We start from the raw sequence: 15,140 nt of genomic DNA, 5'->3' as shown, positions 1-15,140 counted from the left end.
ACATGGTGTGTGTTTAAGTTGAGAGCTCTTTTAAAGCTCTATTGAAGTGCTTTAAAGTTTTTATGTGGTGCCTGTCTGGGAAGGGAGACACAGTTAAAACTAAACCGCCAAAGCAGCAAACACATAGACTCTATACAGTCTGTGTGCACGGCTTCATTTTCCACGAAAGGAGAGGTTGGTTCCCCTGACGTCCCTGTTGTCCCTGCGCAGGCTCGTCCGCTTCACAACCGTCCCAATTAACTCAAAAGCTCATCAGCCTAAAATAGTGAACATCCCCAAAAACACGGAGAAGTGGTTTTGCTTTAGGTTTCACAGCCTTGTTGTGCTCTGCACTGCAGCTGCACTTCACAGAAAGAAACCCACGTTACTTTAGCAAGGGTCTTTTCAAACTAGGGCAACCGCACAATGTAAAAAGTATTCAATTACAGGCACATTCAACCTTTTACATGAGAAAGAGGGATACTTCTTTATCTAGAGCAAAACTAGTTTTATTAAGGGATTTCATTTGATTGTGAGGGAAAACATTATATCACCCTTTCAAAATTAAACCAAATAGTCCAAACACAAAACAATCACTTGTCTGCAACAACCAAAACATCTGTGATTTTGGCAGTAAACCCTGTTCGCACTCCGGTTAACCTTCAGTGTTTGGAACTTCTTGCCTGGTTTTGCCTGGTTGGCTTCACTGTTGGTTGTAACCATGAAATGAATAGACATCTATACACATACTTGAAAACACATACATATTTATACATCGTAATAAAGTGCATGTACAGTCATTTAAAGAACAAAAGGGAAAATGTTAAAATGTAGACGATAAAGGTGGAAGTAAGAAGTGTGTGAGTGTGTCCCTGTGTGTTTGAGGTGTAGCTGTGTAGTGTGGCGCCCTCTATCAGTGACTCCCATCATGATCCTCAGCTGAAGCAGCAGTGTCCTGACCAGGTTATGAAAGTATTATATAAGTGTTTGATTATGCAAACTGAGGGAATCATACGAGGGGAGGAGGTCACACAAATGAACAGAAAAAAATAGAGGGTGATGGAAAATTCATGTGAATTTGCAAAACGGAGCCGGTGAAAGTGGAGGTCTGATGAAAAGTGGAGCAATGACTTATCGGGGGATTTGATTAATACGGTGGTGATATGAAGAAAACCGAGATGAGCTCCATCATTTTCTGTCCTACCTTCATTTTTCAACTCGTCATTTATCATTTGAGGAAAGTGGCCTCAAGGATGAGCTCAAGAACAGAAAAAATGGAAGTGATGAGGATACTGGCAAGTTAATGATGGAGGTGATCAAATGTTTTGTGAGATGATAAATCATCAATCGATTCCATCAACCATAATTCATCGCTGAGAATATCCAACGGACATTTCTCTTCTGCAGCAGCAGGACTGTGGTTATTTCTGCCAATGTGCCAATCAACGACCGCACCCCCCGCCGGTCCAGAGCCAAGCAGTCGATCAGCGAGTCACTTAGTCAATGAAATCGGGTCTAAGTTCATCAAATCACTTGATAAGTTTCAAATCCATATACTGCTCAGTTTCTTTACCTCCTTTTATATAGAGAGATTTCATTACTTGAACCAATCGCAGAATAGTCAATGTGCATGTGTGAAGGATTTTATTTGGATTTTGATGTTGAACAAGAGATGGTGCAGACTTTTCACATAATGTATAACTATGTTTCTGCAGGCTGCTGACAGACAGAGTAGAATAACCCAGGATGAAGGTGAACTCCTCCCTGTGTGTTCCTCCCGGTCTCCAGCGTATCCTATAAATTGCTCCTTTTTCCAGTGCCACAGCAGATTTTCAAGCCAAAACTGTATTAAGTTATTAAGCAATCAAGGTGCAATGCCAATCACATTTAGCAAAACCAGCTAATCCAGAGTTTTCTAACTTAATTAAATCGCAAAAGAAAAAACCTATCTGTGCTCGTGGCAGGATGTCTGGTACTTTGTATTTCACATTAATCATGGCAGTGTGTTAATTAATTCAGAATATGATCCATCTGCTTTTTTTCACCGTGGGCCTGGATATGAAATGGGCTTTGGGCTTTGTTGATCCCCCAGATTTTTTTAATAACTTCCCATCATTGCCTTAAAAACTGATTGGCAGAATAAAAATAATTTGCGGGTTTAGGATAACTCAGTCGTCTGGCAATCATCATTATTCATTAGGTGTTAATACCAAGGAATCATAATGCTGTATGAAGATAATGGGAATATGAAGTATGGGAGAGGAATGAGAATGTCATATAAGTACAGAGAGAGTCAGCCAAGGACACTTCTGAGTGCACAGAGGACGATATGAAATATCCACATACACATGATACAGATAATCAGGTAATACGTTTGTTTTTTACTGAACCTCTTACCTTTAATGGCCATTTTAACACTATATCTACCCTCAGGCCTGTGTAGGTTGCATGGATGGATGTTGATGTGTGATATATCTGTAAAGTGTCGAGTCCGCATCACCTTCATATCGCTGATTCAGCTCAAGCCTAATGGGTCGCGGCCCCATGATGCATTTAGCAGAGCACGAAACTGTAGGGTTTTCCATAAAAGACTCGAGCCACATGCTTTTACGGGGGGGTCTGAGTTAAATCCCTGACTGGACTGTGAGGTAAGTGGAGTGGGTCAGCAGTGATCGATGGGCGCCGTTGTTCCCATTTGATTGATTGGCCCTGACAACGGCTCTGAATTTGATTGATATGGTCTCAGCTCAGAGCACAGAGACTAGAAGGGATTTTACAGTTCTTGGATAACAGGTTGGAGATATTTATTGACCCGTTTTCGTATATTTCTTCTGGTTTTCTATGTTTCTTCTTGCCTCTGTTTCTCGTCCAACTCTTACTTTCTATTCCTCCATCCCTCCAGCCCGAGCAGCTGACTGATGTGTTGGAGATCAGTAACATCGTCTTCACCAGTATGTTCGTCTTGGAGATGGGCTTCATGCTGCTGGCATTTGGCTTGTTCGGATACATCCGGAACCCGTACAACATATTCGACAGCATCATCGTTATCATCAGGTAATATTAACCCACCCATACTTATCTTTGCATTTTAACTAACATGTTTCTCTCACTGAACCCTTGTCGACTACAATCACTCCTGATTCCTACTCTTGATCGAACCGTGTGTCAGATCATCGTCGATTTCACAAACTACACAACAGCTCTAATTCAGGGCCACACCCCTCTTCATATTTCCTCTGTAGCCCGTCAGTCATTAAGTCCCGAGCTTAAGTCAGGATTTCACTGCTGCAGAATCCATCTTTACAGTAGCTATGACTGTCACAGTCATGATGGATCAAGTGGGAGCTGCTCCGCTTCGCCGCCTCAGCAGATTCTCCATCCTGTCGGACGTCTTCTGCCTGTCATCGCTGCTGATGAACCTCGGAATGTCTGGCTATGTTACATGTGTGACTGAAGGGGAGACACTACACATTACACACTTACCTCGAGTGAGCCTCTTTAAAAGAAAATGGGAAAATATGTGTAATTTTGAATACAACTTAGTTTGAATATTTGTTTGATTTAGACTGAAAACACAACATGCAACCGTGTTTTTATCAGTTTTCCACCAGCTATGCAAATTGCAATTGTCTTTTCTTGTGGTTCTCAGCGTGTGGGAGATCATCGGCCAGTCAGACGGCGGGCTGTCCGTCCTGCGAACCTTTCGTCTGCTGCGGGTCCTGAAGCTGGTTCGCTTCCTGCCGGCCCTGAGGAGACAGCTGGTGGTCCTGATGAAGACCATGGACAACGTGGCCACCTTCTGCATGCTGCTGATGCTTTTCATCTTCACATTCAGGTGTGCACAGGCAACACGTCACCTCCCCACAGCCCAGCTTGAATCTTGAAAATGTACATTTTGTGTTTTATATCGTGTAATGTCTGCGTTGTCCTCACTTCCCTGCAGTATTCTGGGTATGCATCTGTTCGGCTGCAAATTCAGTCACAAAACGGAAGATGACGACACAATCCCTGACCGCAAGAACTTTGACTCTTTGCTTTGGGCCATTGTCACCGTGTTCCAGGTAAGTTCTCGTCTCCGTAACTTAAAGATTGTCCCTATATTCCCATTTGGTTTCGAAAATGCTGCTGTATCTCAGAAAAAGTTGAAGAATGGCAGCAAGAGCATCGCGTCATGAGCTCAGTCTATTTGCTGCGCTTATATTTTTATCCCAGCTCTGACCATGTGTGCTCCTTTGCCATCTCAAATCCAAAATGTCAAACTCTTGAGTTTGTTTACGCGAATGTGTGTATTTGTGTGAGCCAAACTTCACTGCCAAGTTCTGCTCATTAGTCGACTGCAGTGCAATGAGAAATTCTGCTTATGCATACAACCCTTCCCCCCACCCCCCCATCCTCTCTTTTCTCTTTCACTACTATTTTTTTTGCTCTCCCCATGTGGAGATATTGTTCAATTGCTCCACATACAGTAGATTGTCCTCCTTTCTAAACCGGACGTGTCAGCGGAAAGTTTGAGCGCAGAAACGCAGCGGACTGTCTCACTCAAGATGCTGAGGAGGCATTTTATTCTAACTCTTCTGTCATATGAGGGGGTAGCGCTCACAATATAGATATATATTTCCTATATGTTTTTTTGGTGGGGGAGCTGCATATGAGGATACACACATTCACCCGCAATGAATGGCCTTCCTGCCACGGAGTGTAATGAGTGGGCAGCGAGAGATCCTGCTGCTTCGTGCACACTGTCCTGCTTTTAGATTCTTCCATCACACACATTGATTCAGGCATGGACACACACACACATATACACTCCAACACACACACACGCATACACAGTGCAAAATGCATGTCAAGGAATACGAGTCCCTTGTGTCTGAAGCATTGTGCACAGATGGCAATAAAAGTAGCTCAGTCGTGGGCTTTATAAAGCATATACATCCCACAAGCGCAGTAAAGGCTGATATTGCTCCGTTCCTTTCATTACTTTTCCATCCGTCTCCCATTCTCTCTTTTTCTTGTCCTCCCTTTAACCTCCTGCCACACACGTCTTTGCGTCCGCGGACCCTCAGCCGCTCGCTCACGATGTCGTTTCATTCACTCGACAGATCCTTACCCAGGAGGACTGGAACGTGGTGTTGTATAACGGCATGGCCTCTACCTCTCCGTGGGCGGCCCTCTACTTTGTCGCCCTCATGACATTTGGCAACTACGTGCTCTTCAACTTGCTGGTGGCCATCTTGGTCGAGGGCTTCCAGGCTGAGGTGAGAAGGGCGATGTGGATTTCTGTTTCATTTGATTTGTTGTGACACTTACACACTTGATAATTTTCAATATGCAGCTGTAAGGCTCTGAACGCAAAAAACAAGGAAAGAGACCCATTCATTGTCCTTTTCAAACACAGTTTAAGATGCAGGATTTTCATTTATCATACAACCACATCAACACTTTTGATGAAACATCATTTTTATATTACCAGTAGAGTGAAGCCAAAACCTTTAAATCGCCACCTGGTGTCTGGCTGCAGTACAGGTCATAAATCTAGCCTTCTCCGTGTTAATAAAGGAGACATGGGCATTTCTCCAGTAAGTAAATGAAACATCATGATTGACCATTGAGGCTGATGATATCCCCTGATTGCTGCTGTGCAAACTCGACAACAGTATTGGTCCTCAGGATGTTTTGGCTTCATTTTCAGGAAGTGGAGACGTGTCGTCCATCTTCATATTCAGACGCTGTGGAAATCCTGTAGCACAGTTCAATATGTGTGTCAAGAATCCATCATACCATCAATTCATGCCTCCACCACTAGGATCAAGTCAACACAGCATATGTTGCTCTCAAACTCTTGGTGATGGAATTCGTCCGTAGACTTTTCCCAGATCCTCATTTCACCATTTGCACATTTGTTTCACTTTAGGAAGCAATAATTCCAGTAGAGCAGAGTAAAGCTCAGTGTCTAATTCCTAACAGCATCCCTCAGCTGTGTGTACTCATGCCGTATGCAGACCCTGACTTGCTGTTAATTAACTCGCAGCGGAGCCGTCTGAGGGTCGCAAGTCTGAACCCCAATCAACCTGTCACATCATGCAAAGCACCGCCGCTTTTAAAGAGGAGGAGAGGATGGATATTATTACCATCCCCGAACACACCCACTGACAATTTCAAATAATCAATTCTCCCTCATCCAGCTCTGTTATCGTGTGTGGCCCAGGTGCGCTGCGCCTTCAAGCTTGAAAATATCCAGGCCTTGATTAAAAACTCAACTTGTAATCATCTCCACGATGAATAACTCAGAAGAAATGCTGAGAGAAATGCTTATTTGCTTGAATCTGTGTGTGTGTGTTGTAGGGTGACGCCAACAGGTCCGAGTCAGACGATGAGAAGAAATCAGACAACTTTGAGGAGGACGAGAAGGTCGAGCAGCTCAGAGACACCGGTGGGTTGTGTGACAGATTCAGGAGATGCTCATCAGTTGTTGTTTTTGTATAAAAGATGATAGTAATGACTTAATGACTTCTTCTCCGATCAGAACTGAAGATGTACTCCCTGATGATGACAGCTAACGGTCATGTGGACCCTCGCGGCTCCATGGCTCCTCCTATAATCATGCGGACGGCAGCCACACCCATGCCCACGCCGAAGAGCTCCCTGGGACCCGAATCCATCCTCGGGGACGAGCTGGTGGGGATGCCTCGATACGGAGAGGTGGGACTCGGGTCGGAGCCGGGAGCTGGTCACTCAGAATCTCGCCGTGGGAGCTCCGCCTCCATTGACCCATTAGCCTATGACCAGCATTCTCTGGTGAGCTTCATCAAACACCGAATCAGTTCATGGCTAAACCAATTTGTTTTTAATATTAATTGGTTCAAGCTACATTATAAAGAATATAATATATACAACTACAACTTCCCTCGAGGAAAAGTATTACTTAAAAAACTATCACAGTACTTCAATTCAATAGCTGCTCCCCAGCAAATCCAGTTATAAAGTGTGAACATCACTTCTCAAGGGTTTCAATCCTCGATCCACTACCATGAAGGAGAGTCTAGAAACTCACCTTGAGGCTGCACTCAAAATATATATTGTCAAAAAGCTATTCAAAAGACGTCTGATACTCAGAAATAGCCTGGTAGCCATCTTAAGACCACTCTACCACATGCTGTGCTCATCCCTGTGTCCCGTCCGTCCAGGGCCTCTCGAGTCCCGGACGCCGCTCCCCTCTCCCTCCTCGCTCCTGGGGAAGCCGGCGCTCCAGCTGGAACAGCCTGAGCAGGGCGCCGAGCCTCAAGAGGCGAGACACCAGCGGAGAGAGGGAGAGCCTTCTGTCCGGTGAGGGAGGAGAGGAGGAAGATGGCGAGGAAGGCAAGGGGGAGGCCGGGATAAACAACCGATTACGGCCGGGCTCCTTGGAGCTGCTGCAGGCGTCTACTCTCCTGCCTTCCATCATAGCGGAGTACGGGGACTGCAACGGCAGGACCGTGACCTACGACCCCAACGTGAACTCCGACGCCAAGGACGACTCCTCGCCTGAAGAGGATCTGGACGATGACGTAAGTTCTGAGTCGTAGCTTCTAAAACATAATCACTATAATCATGAATTAATAGTGAGGTCCGCAGTAGCCTTTTATTTCCTCTGTGGCTCGTGTTACATTAAAGTGTAACTTCACCCCTTCAAGTTTTGGAAAAAGTGTCATGTATGGCAGAGGAAAGACACGCCCCCATATCTCTCTCTCTCCCCACACACACACACGGACAATATACTAATTAGCTTACTAACCGTCCCGAGATGTTTGAATCACTGACACAGGCAGCGGTGCTGAGACAGCTGAGGCTGAAGCAGGAAGGCAGGTGTCTCAACCAGCGGTTAGAACGATGTGTGTGTGAGAGAGACAGTCAAGGGGCAGGAGAGGAGGGGGGGACGTTCCTGAATGGTAGATGATGTGTGTCCTCACAGTCAGTCCCTGGTGGCGAGGGGCAGCCCACCTTTGATTAGAGGGTGTTAACCTTTTCAGATATATAAATGTCATGACGTAGACAAATTCCATACAGACGACTCTATGCAACCATTGGCTCTGCATGGACATTCTGAAACACTTGGTGGCGTTACGAGCCACGTTTAAGCCATAAATTACGATTTTTTTTTTTGCAATAAAATGTGATTTTCAAACCAACATTATTCTATTTCATCAAAGAAAAGGGATAATCATTGAGTTTACTGCTCAAAAATCACATATACATGGGCACTTTCTCTTTAATTAGGCCTCAAGCAGGAAATTATGAAACTGAGCTAGTCATCTGTCTACGTTTAAACAAGTGCTATACAAAGAGATTAGATCATGGGAGAATTGGATTGATAATTACAATCACTGAACACACAGACATTAATAAAACAGGTTATGAGTGAATGAGACCGGCCTGTGTGTGTTCATGGTGAAAATGATGCAGCTTAAGACAAACAGAGCAGATGTGACAGATGTCCTCTCTTCTCACAGTTGGACTTTAGGCCTTTTTTGACAGTTTCAACGAACAGTTGAGCCTCAGTGGTTTTGTTTTCTTATGTAAATTCTTAATCTTTTAATCCGACTCTGACTCTGTTTACACATTTTATTTCAGCTTTTCTCTCCGTCATTCCTCGCTCGCCCGATTCCTCTTTGTCTCCCTGGGACCTTGTGTGTGTCTCTTACACTGACACATTATCTTGTGTGTGTTCTGTGCGCACACGAGGCCTGTGGGGAACACTAATTGCCTCGTTGTAATTGATTGGCTTTAGCAGTAATTGTTTTCTCTGTGGGTGCGAAACGCAAGCATGTGTACGTACAGTCACTTGTGGTTGTGCGTCTGTGTGTGCGTGTGTGTAGAAAACCGGAGAAGGGCGCACTCCCCCTGGTGGTTTCGGGTGACCTCTGTTGTGACAGTGTTGATGGTTTTATTGGCTCCAAATTGAGTTTATGAAGTCATGAAATCCGCCGAAACAAAAGGGAGCTCCCTGGGCACATTGAATATGGAAGGCTTAATACATACACCCTGCCAGCGCGTGTGTGTGTTGTTGTGTGCATGCAAGAGTATGCAACTTGGTGTGTGTATGTGTGTGTGTGTGTGTATGGAATGCCAGATGAGACTTGTATAGATTAATGCACGTGGTTCTCAGTGTGTGTCTGTTTTAAGGAAAATGGATTTCAGCTCCAACGATATCCGAGAAGCAGGTTCTCCTCATCCACATACACACACACACACATACACAGACGCACACACACACACACACACACACACACACACACACACACACACACACACACACACACACACACACACACACACACACAGCGGCAGCCTGCCAAATAAGTAGTGTCTTAGGGCTGCTTGATTTTGGGCAGTTTTTAATTGGAAGCTGTGAACCTACGCTTTCTTCTGTTTATACCACAAATCACAACTTAAATTGTTTATGGGGCATTTACGTTCCTCATTATACAGCTATTGTATAAAATGTAATTGTTATAGACAATTAAGTCACAAAACATCTGGATTTCGAATCAAGCATTCTTTTTTACAAGAAGTAGATGAAGAAGATGATAATGACAGTAGTTGAGATGATGATGATAGTCGCTACGGTGTTGATTGTATCGAAAGCAATTGTTTTCTGTCCTTTAGAATAAAATATTAATATCTAATGATGGATTAAAAAGAAAGTTGTCGCTGTGGTTGATGTGTGAATCTTCTCCCCTGCAGAGCTCTCTGTACTACTGGATCAAGAAGAAGCTCGTTGACATGAAGCCGCGCTGGTGCAAAGAGCATGAGGACTGGGCGCTGTACCTGTTCTCTCCAGAAAGCCTGTGAGTCTCTCCCACATGAACACACACACACACACACACACACACACACACACACAAACTCACTACACAACGATATAAGACGGATGTGGAGACAACGTCTAATTCCAGGTGTGACCTGATGTACTCATTCAAACCACATGTTAACAGCACGTATGAACAGGGTCTGTGGTTCCTCTTTGCAGTTTTCCTCTTTCCACCACTTGGCTCCTAATGACTTTATTTGATTACCTTGGCTACCTTCTCTTATTTTTCTATTGTTTACCCTCTTCTCACTGATTATCTCTTGGTCAATAGCTTTAACCGACCATGGCCATATTGTAGATGACTCATTGCGTCTGTGTGTGTGTGTTTGTCTGTGTGTGTCTGCTTGTTTAGATTGCGTGTTTGGTGCCAAAGTGTGATCTCTCACAAGATATTCGACCATGTGGTTCTGGTTTTCATCTTCCTCAACTGCATCACCATTGCTCTGGAGAGACCTGCAATAGGGCTGGCCAGCACGGTGAGACACACACACACACACACACACACACACACACACACACACACAGCATACTACTACAAGGTGTTTATTCTTACAGCAGCTATTGAATGGATCAATGGTTCATGATAATACTTTGTTCATCTAACTGGTAAATCAGGTCAGTAAATAATAGCCTCCCTGTATTAAACTGACTGAGGCTTTTGGAGCTGATCTATTGTAGTAGACTAGATGTGGACATAGATATAAACCAATCTACAAACCAATCCAATCGATGTCACACAAAAGTTTTACGACTGTAACAAAGATGTGATTTTTGCTCGTGCTTCAGACTTTTCACATTAATTACCTTTTAACTTCTTTCCCTTCTTCAGGAGCGAGTCTTTCTGAGCGTGTCCAACTACGTCTTCACTGTGATCTTCTTGGCTGAAATGGCCGTTAAGGTAACTCAACGAAAGGTGTAGATTCCTATTTTTTTAATTTACCTTTGATTTACGAGTGCGGTAATGTTTGAATGATTCCGTCATGGTTTCAGTTTGTCCTCAGTGTTTTGGGCTTTCTCCCCAGGTTGTAGCTCTGGGTTTCTGCTTCGGGAAGCAGAGCTACCTTCAGTCCAGCTGGAACGTTCTGGACGGTTTGTTGGTGTTTGTGTCTCTGGTCGACATTCTGGTCTCTGTGGCCTTCAATGGTGGAAACAAGATCCTGGGCATCCTCCGAGTCCTGCGTCTGCTGCGAACTCTACGTCCACTCAGGTAAATACTGAGTTTGTAGGTGTTTGCTTGTAAACACTAAACATCCTACCCTATTTCATATTCCTGTCCTTAACTGAATGTATCTGTATGTCTCTATTTGTGTTGCAGGGTTATCAGTCGAGCCCCGGGACTGAAGCTGGTAGTGGAGACTCTCATCACCTCTCTCAGACCCATCGGGAACATTGTCCTCATCTGCTGCGCCTTCTTCATTGTCTTCGGCATCTTGGGGGTTCAGGTAGTTTGAACACACACAGTTTGTCACTTGCTTTTTCTTTGCTTCAGGACAAGGCTCTTTAACCTTTGTTTCCTAAAACCTGAGGGAGATCACAGACATAATCACAGATTTAACCGATTTTGAATCTTATAATCTTAGTACTGTACGTAACATCCTGGTCCAAGCTCGGTCTCATTGGCTATTGCGGGTTTCTTTCTGAGGCAGATTATTTGAAATATCAATGATGTTTGATTCAAGATTGGTGAGGATCCGACTCAATTGGACCTATTAAGATTATTTTGTAAACACTGCATCGATTGACCTCCAGTCGGGAACCCAGCAGGGATTTATCGGAAGCAGCAAATTGGGTCTAAAATCGCCCTGATTATCCTCTAGTGTGCAGAAGCCTTGAATGTCAGTCCTGTGGATCAGCTCCATATGTGAAAGTGGCTTGAGGCAGGGTTGGAAGTGTCCTGAATATCCAACGGAGAATGATCCTTTTGTCCCTTAAGAGTGCGAGTTGTGAAAGAATGGCGGTTGGGTTAAGTGTGCAAAAGGACAACATGACCCCCAGGCCAGCGTTTCAGTTGAGCTCTCAGGAAAAACCACAGAGAAGAACGAGCTCTGTGAAGCGTTCTTTTATTTCCTGACATTAATAGCGGGATGTTTAAAAAGCCGCGAGCGCTGGTGAGATTATGTGTCAGCCGAGCAGACCTCTCTCACTGTCTCTCTCTCTCTCTCCTCTGTCGTGCTCAAGCTGTTCAAGGGGAAGTTCTACATCTGTGAAGGTCTGGACACAAAGAACGTCACCAACAAGTCGGACTGTGTGCCGCCGAATCTACGCTGGATACGAAGGAAGTACAACTTTGACAACCTGGTCCAGGTACAGATTAACACACTCACCCCTCACACCCACATCTTTGAAATGATTGGCCAAGTGGAATAAATGTTTCTCTCTTTCCCATCCAGGCCCTGATGTCGTTGTTCGTTCTGTCGTGTAAGGACGGCTGGGTCAACATCATGTATGACGGGCTGGATGCGGTGGGAGTGGACCAACAGGTAATGATGTGAGGAAGTCGCTCTGCATGTTTTGCGAAAACAGCCAATCATCTGCGAATAACCAACTATAATAAATACCCTAACCCCGAGTATTAGCATTAACGCAAATCCACTTCAAAGTACAGCGTGAAAAAGAGGCCGAGTGGGAGTGAACAATTAAATGAATAGACTAAAGGCGAATTAAATTGCTGTGCTGTAATAATACCAAATTAAAGTGAGGCTCCAACGAGGAATTTATAGCACACACTTCAAAGCTTCAATTGATGTCCTCAGATCCACGACTGTCTCTGGCGTAATTGCCTGAAATGTGTTTCATGTTTGCAGGAACGTTAACTGAGTGACGAGAACCCAAAGAATGAAAAGAATTAAATAAATCTTGCTGTGTTGAGCTGCTATAGAGACAGCGACATGATGATTTTAAACTCTTTTTAAAAGCTTTTAACAGGAGGGGACTTGTACAGAATTCACATTTCCCTCTCTGTGTTCTCACTAAACATTTAAAAGTGATATCAAAAAACAGAATTTTCTCTCCACTCCTCCCCTCTGTCCTTCTTCTTCTTCCTCTCCCTCTCCTCAGCCTGTGAGAAACCACAACCCCTGGATGCTGCTCTACTTCATCTCCTTCCTGCTCATCGTCAGCTTCTTCGTCCTCAACATGTTTGTCGGCGTCGTGGTGGAGAACTTCCACAAGTGCCGGCAGGACCAGGAGGAGGAGGAGACCCGCCTGCGCGAGGAGAAGAGGCTCAAAATGATAGAGAAGAAGCGCAGGAGTAAGGAGAATGGAGGGGCTGGTCGGTAGTCTATTTTTCTGAGCACTGCCTGCTTTCAGAGCCTGACCAAAAGAGAACGGGAATGAACAGAGAGAAAGCAAGGAGCTCTATCTGGTTGAGAGACTGACGGGCTCACGCAGACAGCGACAGATCGCTGACAGAGTGCGTGGGCGGCGCCAGTCTGATGCATGTGACTGCATGTCTGAGGCCCCTCCCCTCCCCCTCTCGCCCTCCCCCAACACCGCATGGACCACTCAGGACATCGGGCCATTCTAAGCAACCTCTACACATTCATATCAACCTGACTTAAGAAACTACATGCTCACTCTATCAAACAGTAGAGGTGCCCCCAGTGTTAAGGATTTTTAAATGAAAGAATTATATTTTTTGTTGTAATCTTTCATTACCGTTTAAAATTTTTGCTCCTCTTCCTCCGGGAATTTGGCTCGCAAAATGTTTCCGATTTCCCTTCCCTCCCTCCCCTCCCCACGAGTGCATGTGCAACGCCGGATCCTGAGGCGTCTCAAGATAGAAGTGGGACGATTCCTGTTCCTACGCTTTGACTGGCAGACTCAGAAACATAGCAGACGCTTCTGCTGCTGTATCTGCAAAACATCTGGGATGATAAGCTGTTCGAGGATGTTAAGTTGCTCGGATACAGGCTTGTTGAGAATACAAGCACATGCTGACATCGGAAACACACCAACCCATTGCAAAAGAAATGCTCACAGTATTTTATTTAAGACTATATTGTGGTAATATGGCAATTTTTTTAATTGGCAGCCTCGAGTATGGAGGAGCACCACTAAATTCTATCAATCTACACATGAATTACAGAAATAGACTAAATGCAGTGAGCAGGAAGACGCTCTTTTCATCTTCTCATGTTAGTCACACGTCTCACTGGTCTAAAACTACAGAAACCACAGAAATATAATTTGATCTCATAAAGGAAAAAACTTAACTCCAGTGTTTGGCCATTTTATCAAACTAAACCTAATAATCCTGAAAAAGTTTTAGACTATTGAGATTTTTCTGTGGTGTTCAACTTCCTGTAGTGATGCTGTGGGAGAGGAGAGTGACTCCGGTGTTTGTTCAACTTCACAGACAGAAAATTAAATTGAGCTGTGGAGCAAAGTGGAATTTAAATTACAAATAAAGAAACATTCAATTCCTTAAATTACATCCTTTTTGGGGAAAAGAATGTGTTGGTGAACATTCACTATGCAGCCGCTCTCAGCCGTGGATGTTCCATGAGAGGCATGTCAGCATGCAGGAGAGATGGTGAACACATGGGAGGGTGACATAGACGTGCACGTATTCACATTCAAAACACCCAGAACCATCATCATGGACATGTGAGGACACAGTCAAAGCATAACAAGATATAAAAAACACAGTCACTCTTGCTTAAGCGACATTTAATTGAGGTGTTTTACTTGTGATTGCACCTGCAATTAAAGTCTGTTTAATGTTGAAGGGCAGTGAAAAGTATAAACATGTTTTCATGGTAGAAGGTCTCTGCTAGACAGGAATGAAATGACGAGAGATCCTGTAAAAGTCAGAGGATTCTGACATTCTGTGGACATTTTAATTGGAGCCAGAATAATGATATGATATTAGCTTTTAGTCTTGTGCAGCGTTAGAGCAGGGATCTGTTTTTTTTAGACTGGTAGAAGAGAGAATCACTTAAACCTGCAAATGTTAGTTAATCTCAGTGAAGTCTGGTATCTAAAACATGCAGTTTTCAAGCTTTTTGCTTCACTGTGCATCAAACCATTGGATTTCTTGGCTTTATATTTTACAGCCTTACCTGTGACTCTCATGTCCTCTGCTCCTTGAACATGCCACACAGGCAGTGGTGTGCTCAGAGATGGGGGGCTACAATGTGAAAGGGGCAACACCAAGGTGGGGGGCAGGGGTTAGGGTTATGTCTGTTTTTAACATTAAGGTAAGTGCACTTGTACTTGGAGCTTCAAAGTCTGTACTTCTGATGTGACTTGAAGCCAAATCTTGTGCCTCAGTTCTCCAAAGACGGATAATTAATAACCTGGTTCAATG

General features: G+C 44.2%; 1 protein-coding gene across 1 annotated transcript in view; it reads left to right on the top strand.

Annotated features, from left to right (window-relative positions):
- Positions 1–15,140, top strand: part of cacna1ha (calcium channel, voltage-dependent, T type, alpha 1H subunit a) — a 90,951-nt gene that overhangs the window by 64,461 nt on the left and 11,350 nt on the right. Inside the window, exons 12-26 of the mRNA XM_061089776.1 lie at positions 2,882–3,033; positions 3,629–3,814; positions 3,923–4,040; positions 5,082–5,237; positions 6,325–6,412; positions 6,506–6,777; positions 7,167–7,526; positions 9,703–9,806; positions 10,182–10,305; positions 10,659–10,727; positions 10,852–11,036; positions 11,145–11,271; positions 12,008–12,133; positions 12,220–12,309; positions 12,887–13,100. Of these exons, the coding sequence (XP_060945759.1) occupies positions 2,882–3,033; positions 3,629–3,814; positions 3,923–4,040; positions 5,082–5,237; positions 6,325–6,412; positions 6,506–6,777; positions 7,167–7,526; positions 9,703–9,806; positions 10,182–10,305; positions 10,659–10,727; positions 10,852–11,036; positions 11,145–11,271; positions 12,008–12,133; positions 12,220–12,309; positions 12,887–13,100 (2,371 nt within the window). The remainder of the gene's footprint in view (positions 1–2,881; positions 3,034–3,628; positions 3,815–3,922; positions 4,041–5,081; positions 5,238–6,324; positions 6,413–6,505; positions 6,778–7,166; positions 7,527–9,702; positions 9,807–10,181; positions 10,306–10,658; positions 10,728–10,851; positions 11,037–11,144; positions 11,272–12,007; positions 12,134–12,219; positions 12,310–12,886; positions 13,101–15,140) is intronic.

Source organism: Limanda limanda, chromosome 17 (genome assembly GCF_963576545.1).
Source record: "Limanda limanda chromosome 17, fLimLim1.1, whole genome shotgun sequence".
NCBI lineage: Eukaryota > Metazoa > Chordata > Actinopteri > Pleuronectiformes > Pleuronectidae > Limanda > Limanda limanda.
Note: the sequence above shows the minus strand (reverse complement) of the source record. Positions and strands in the feature narration are given on the sequence as shown.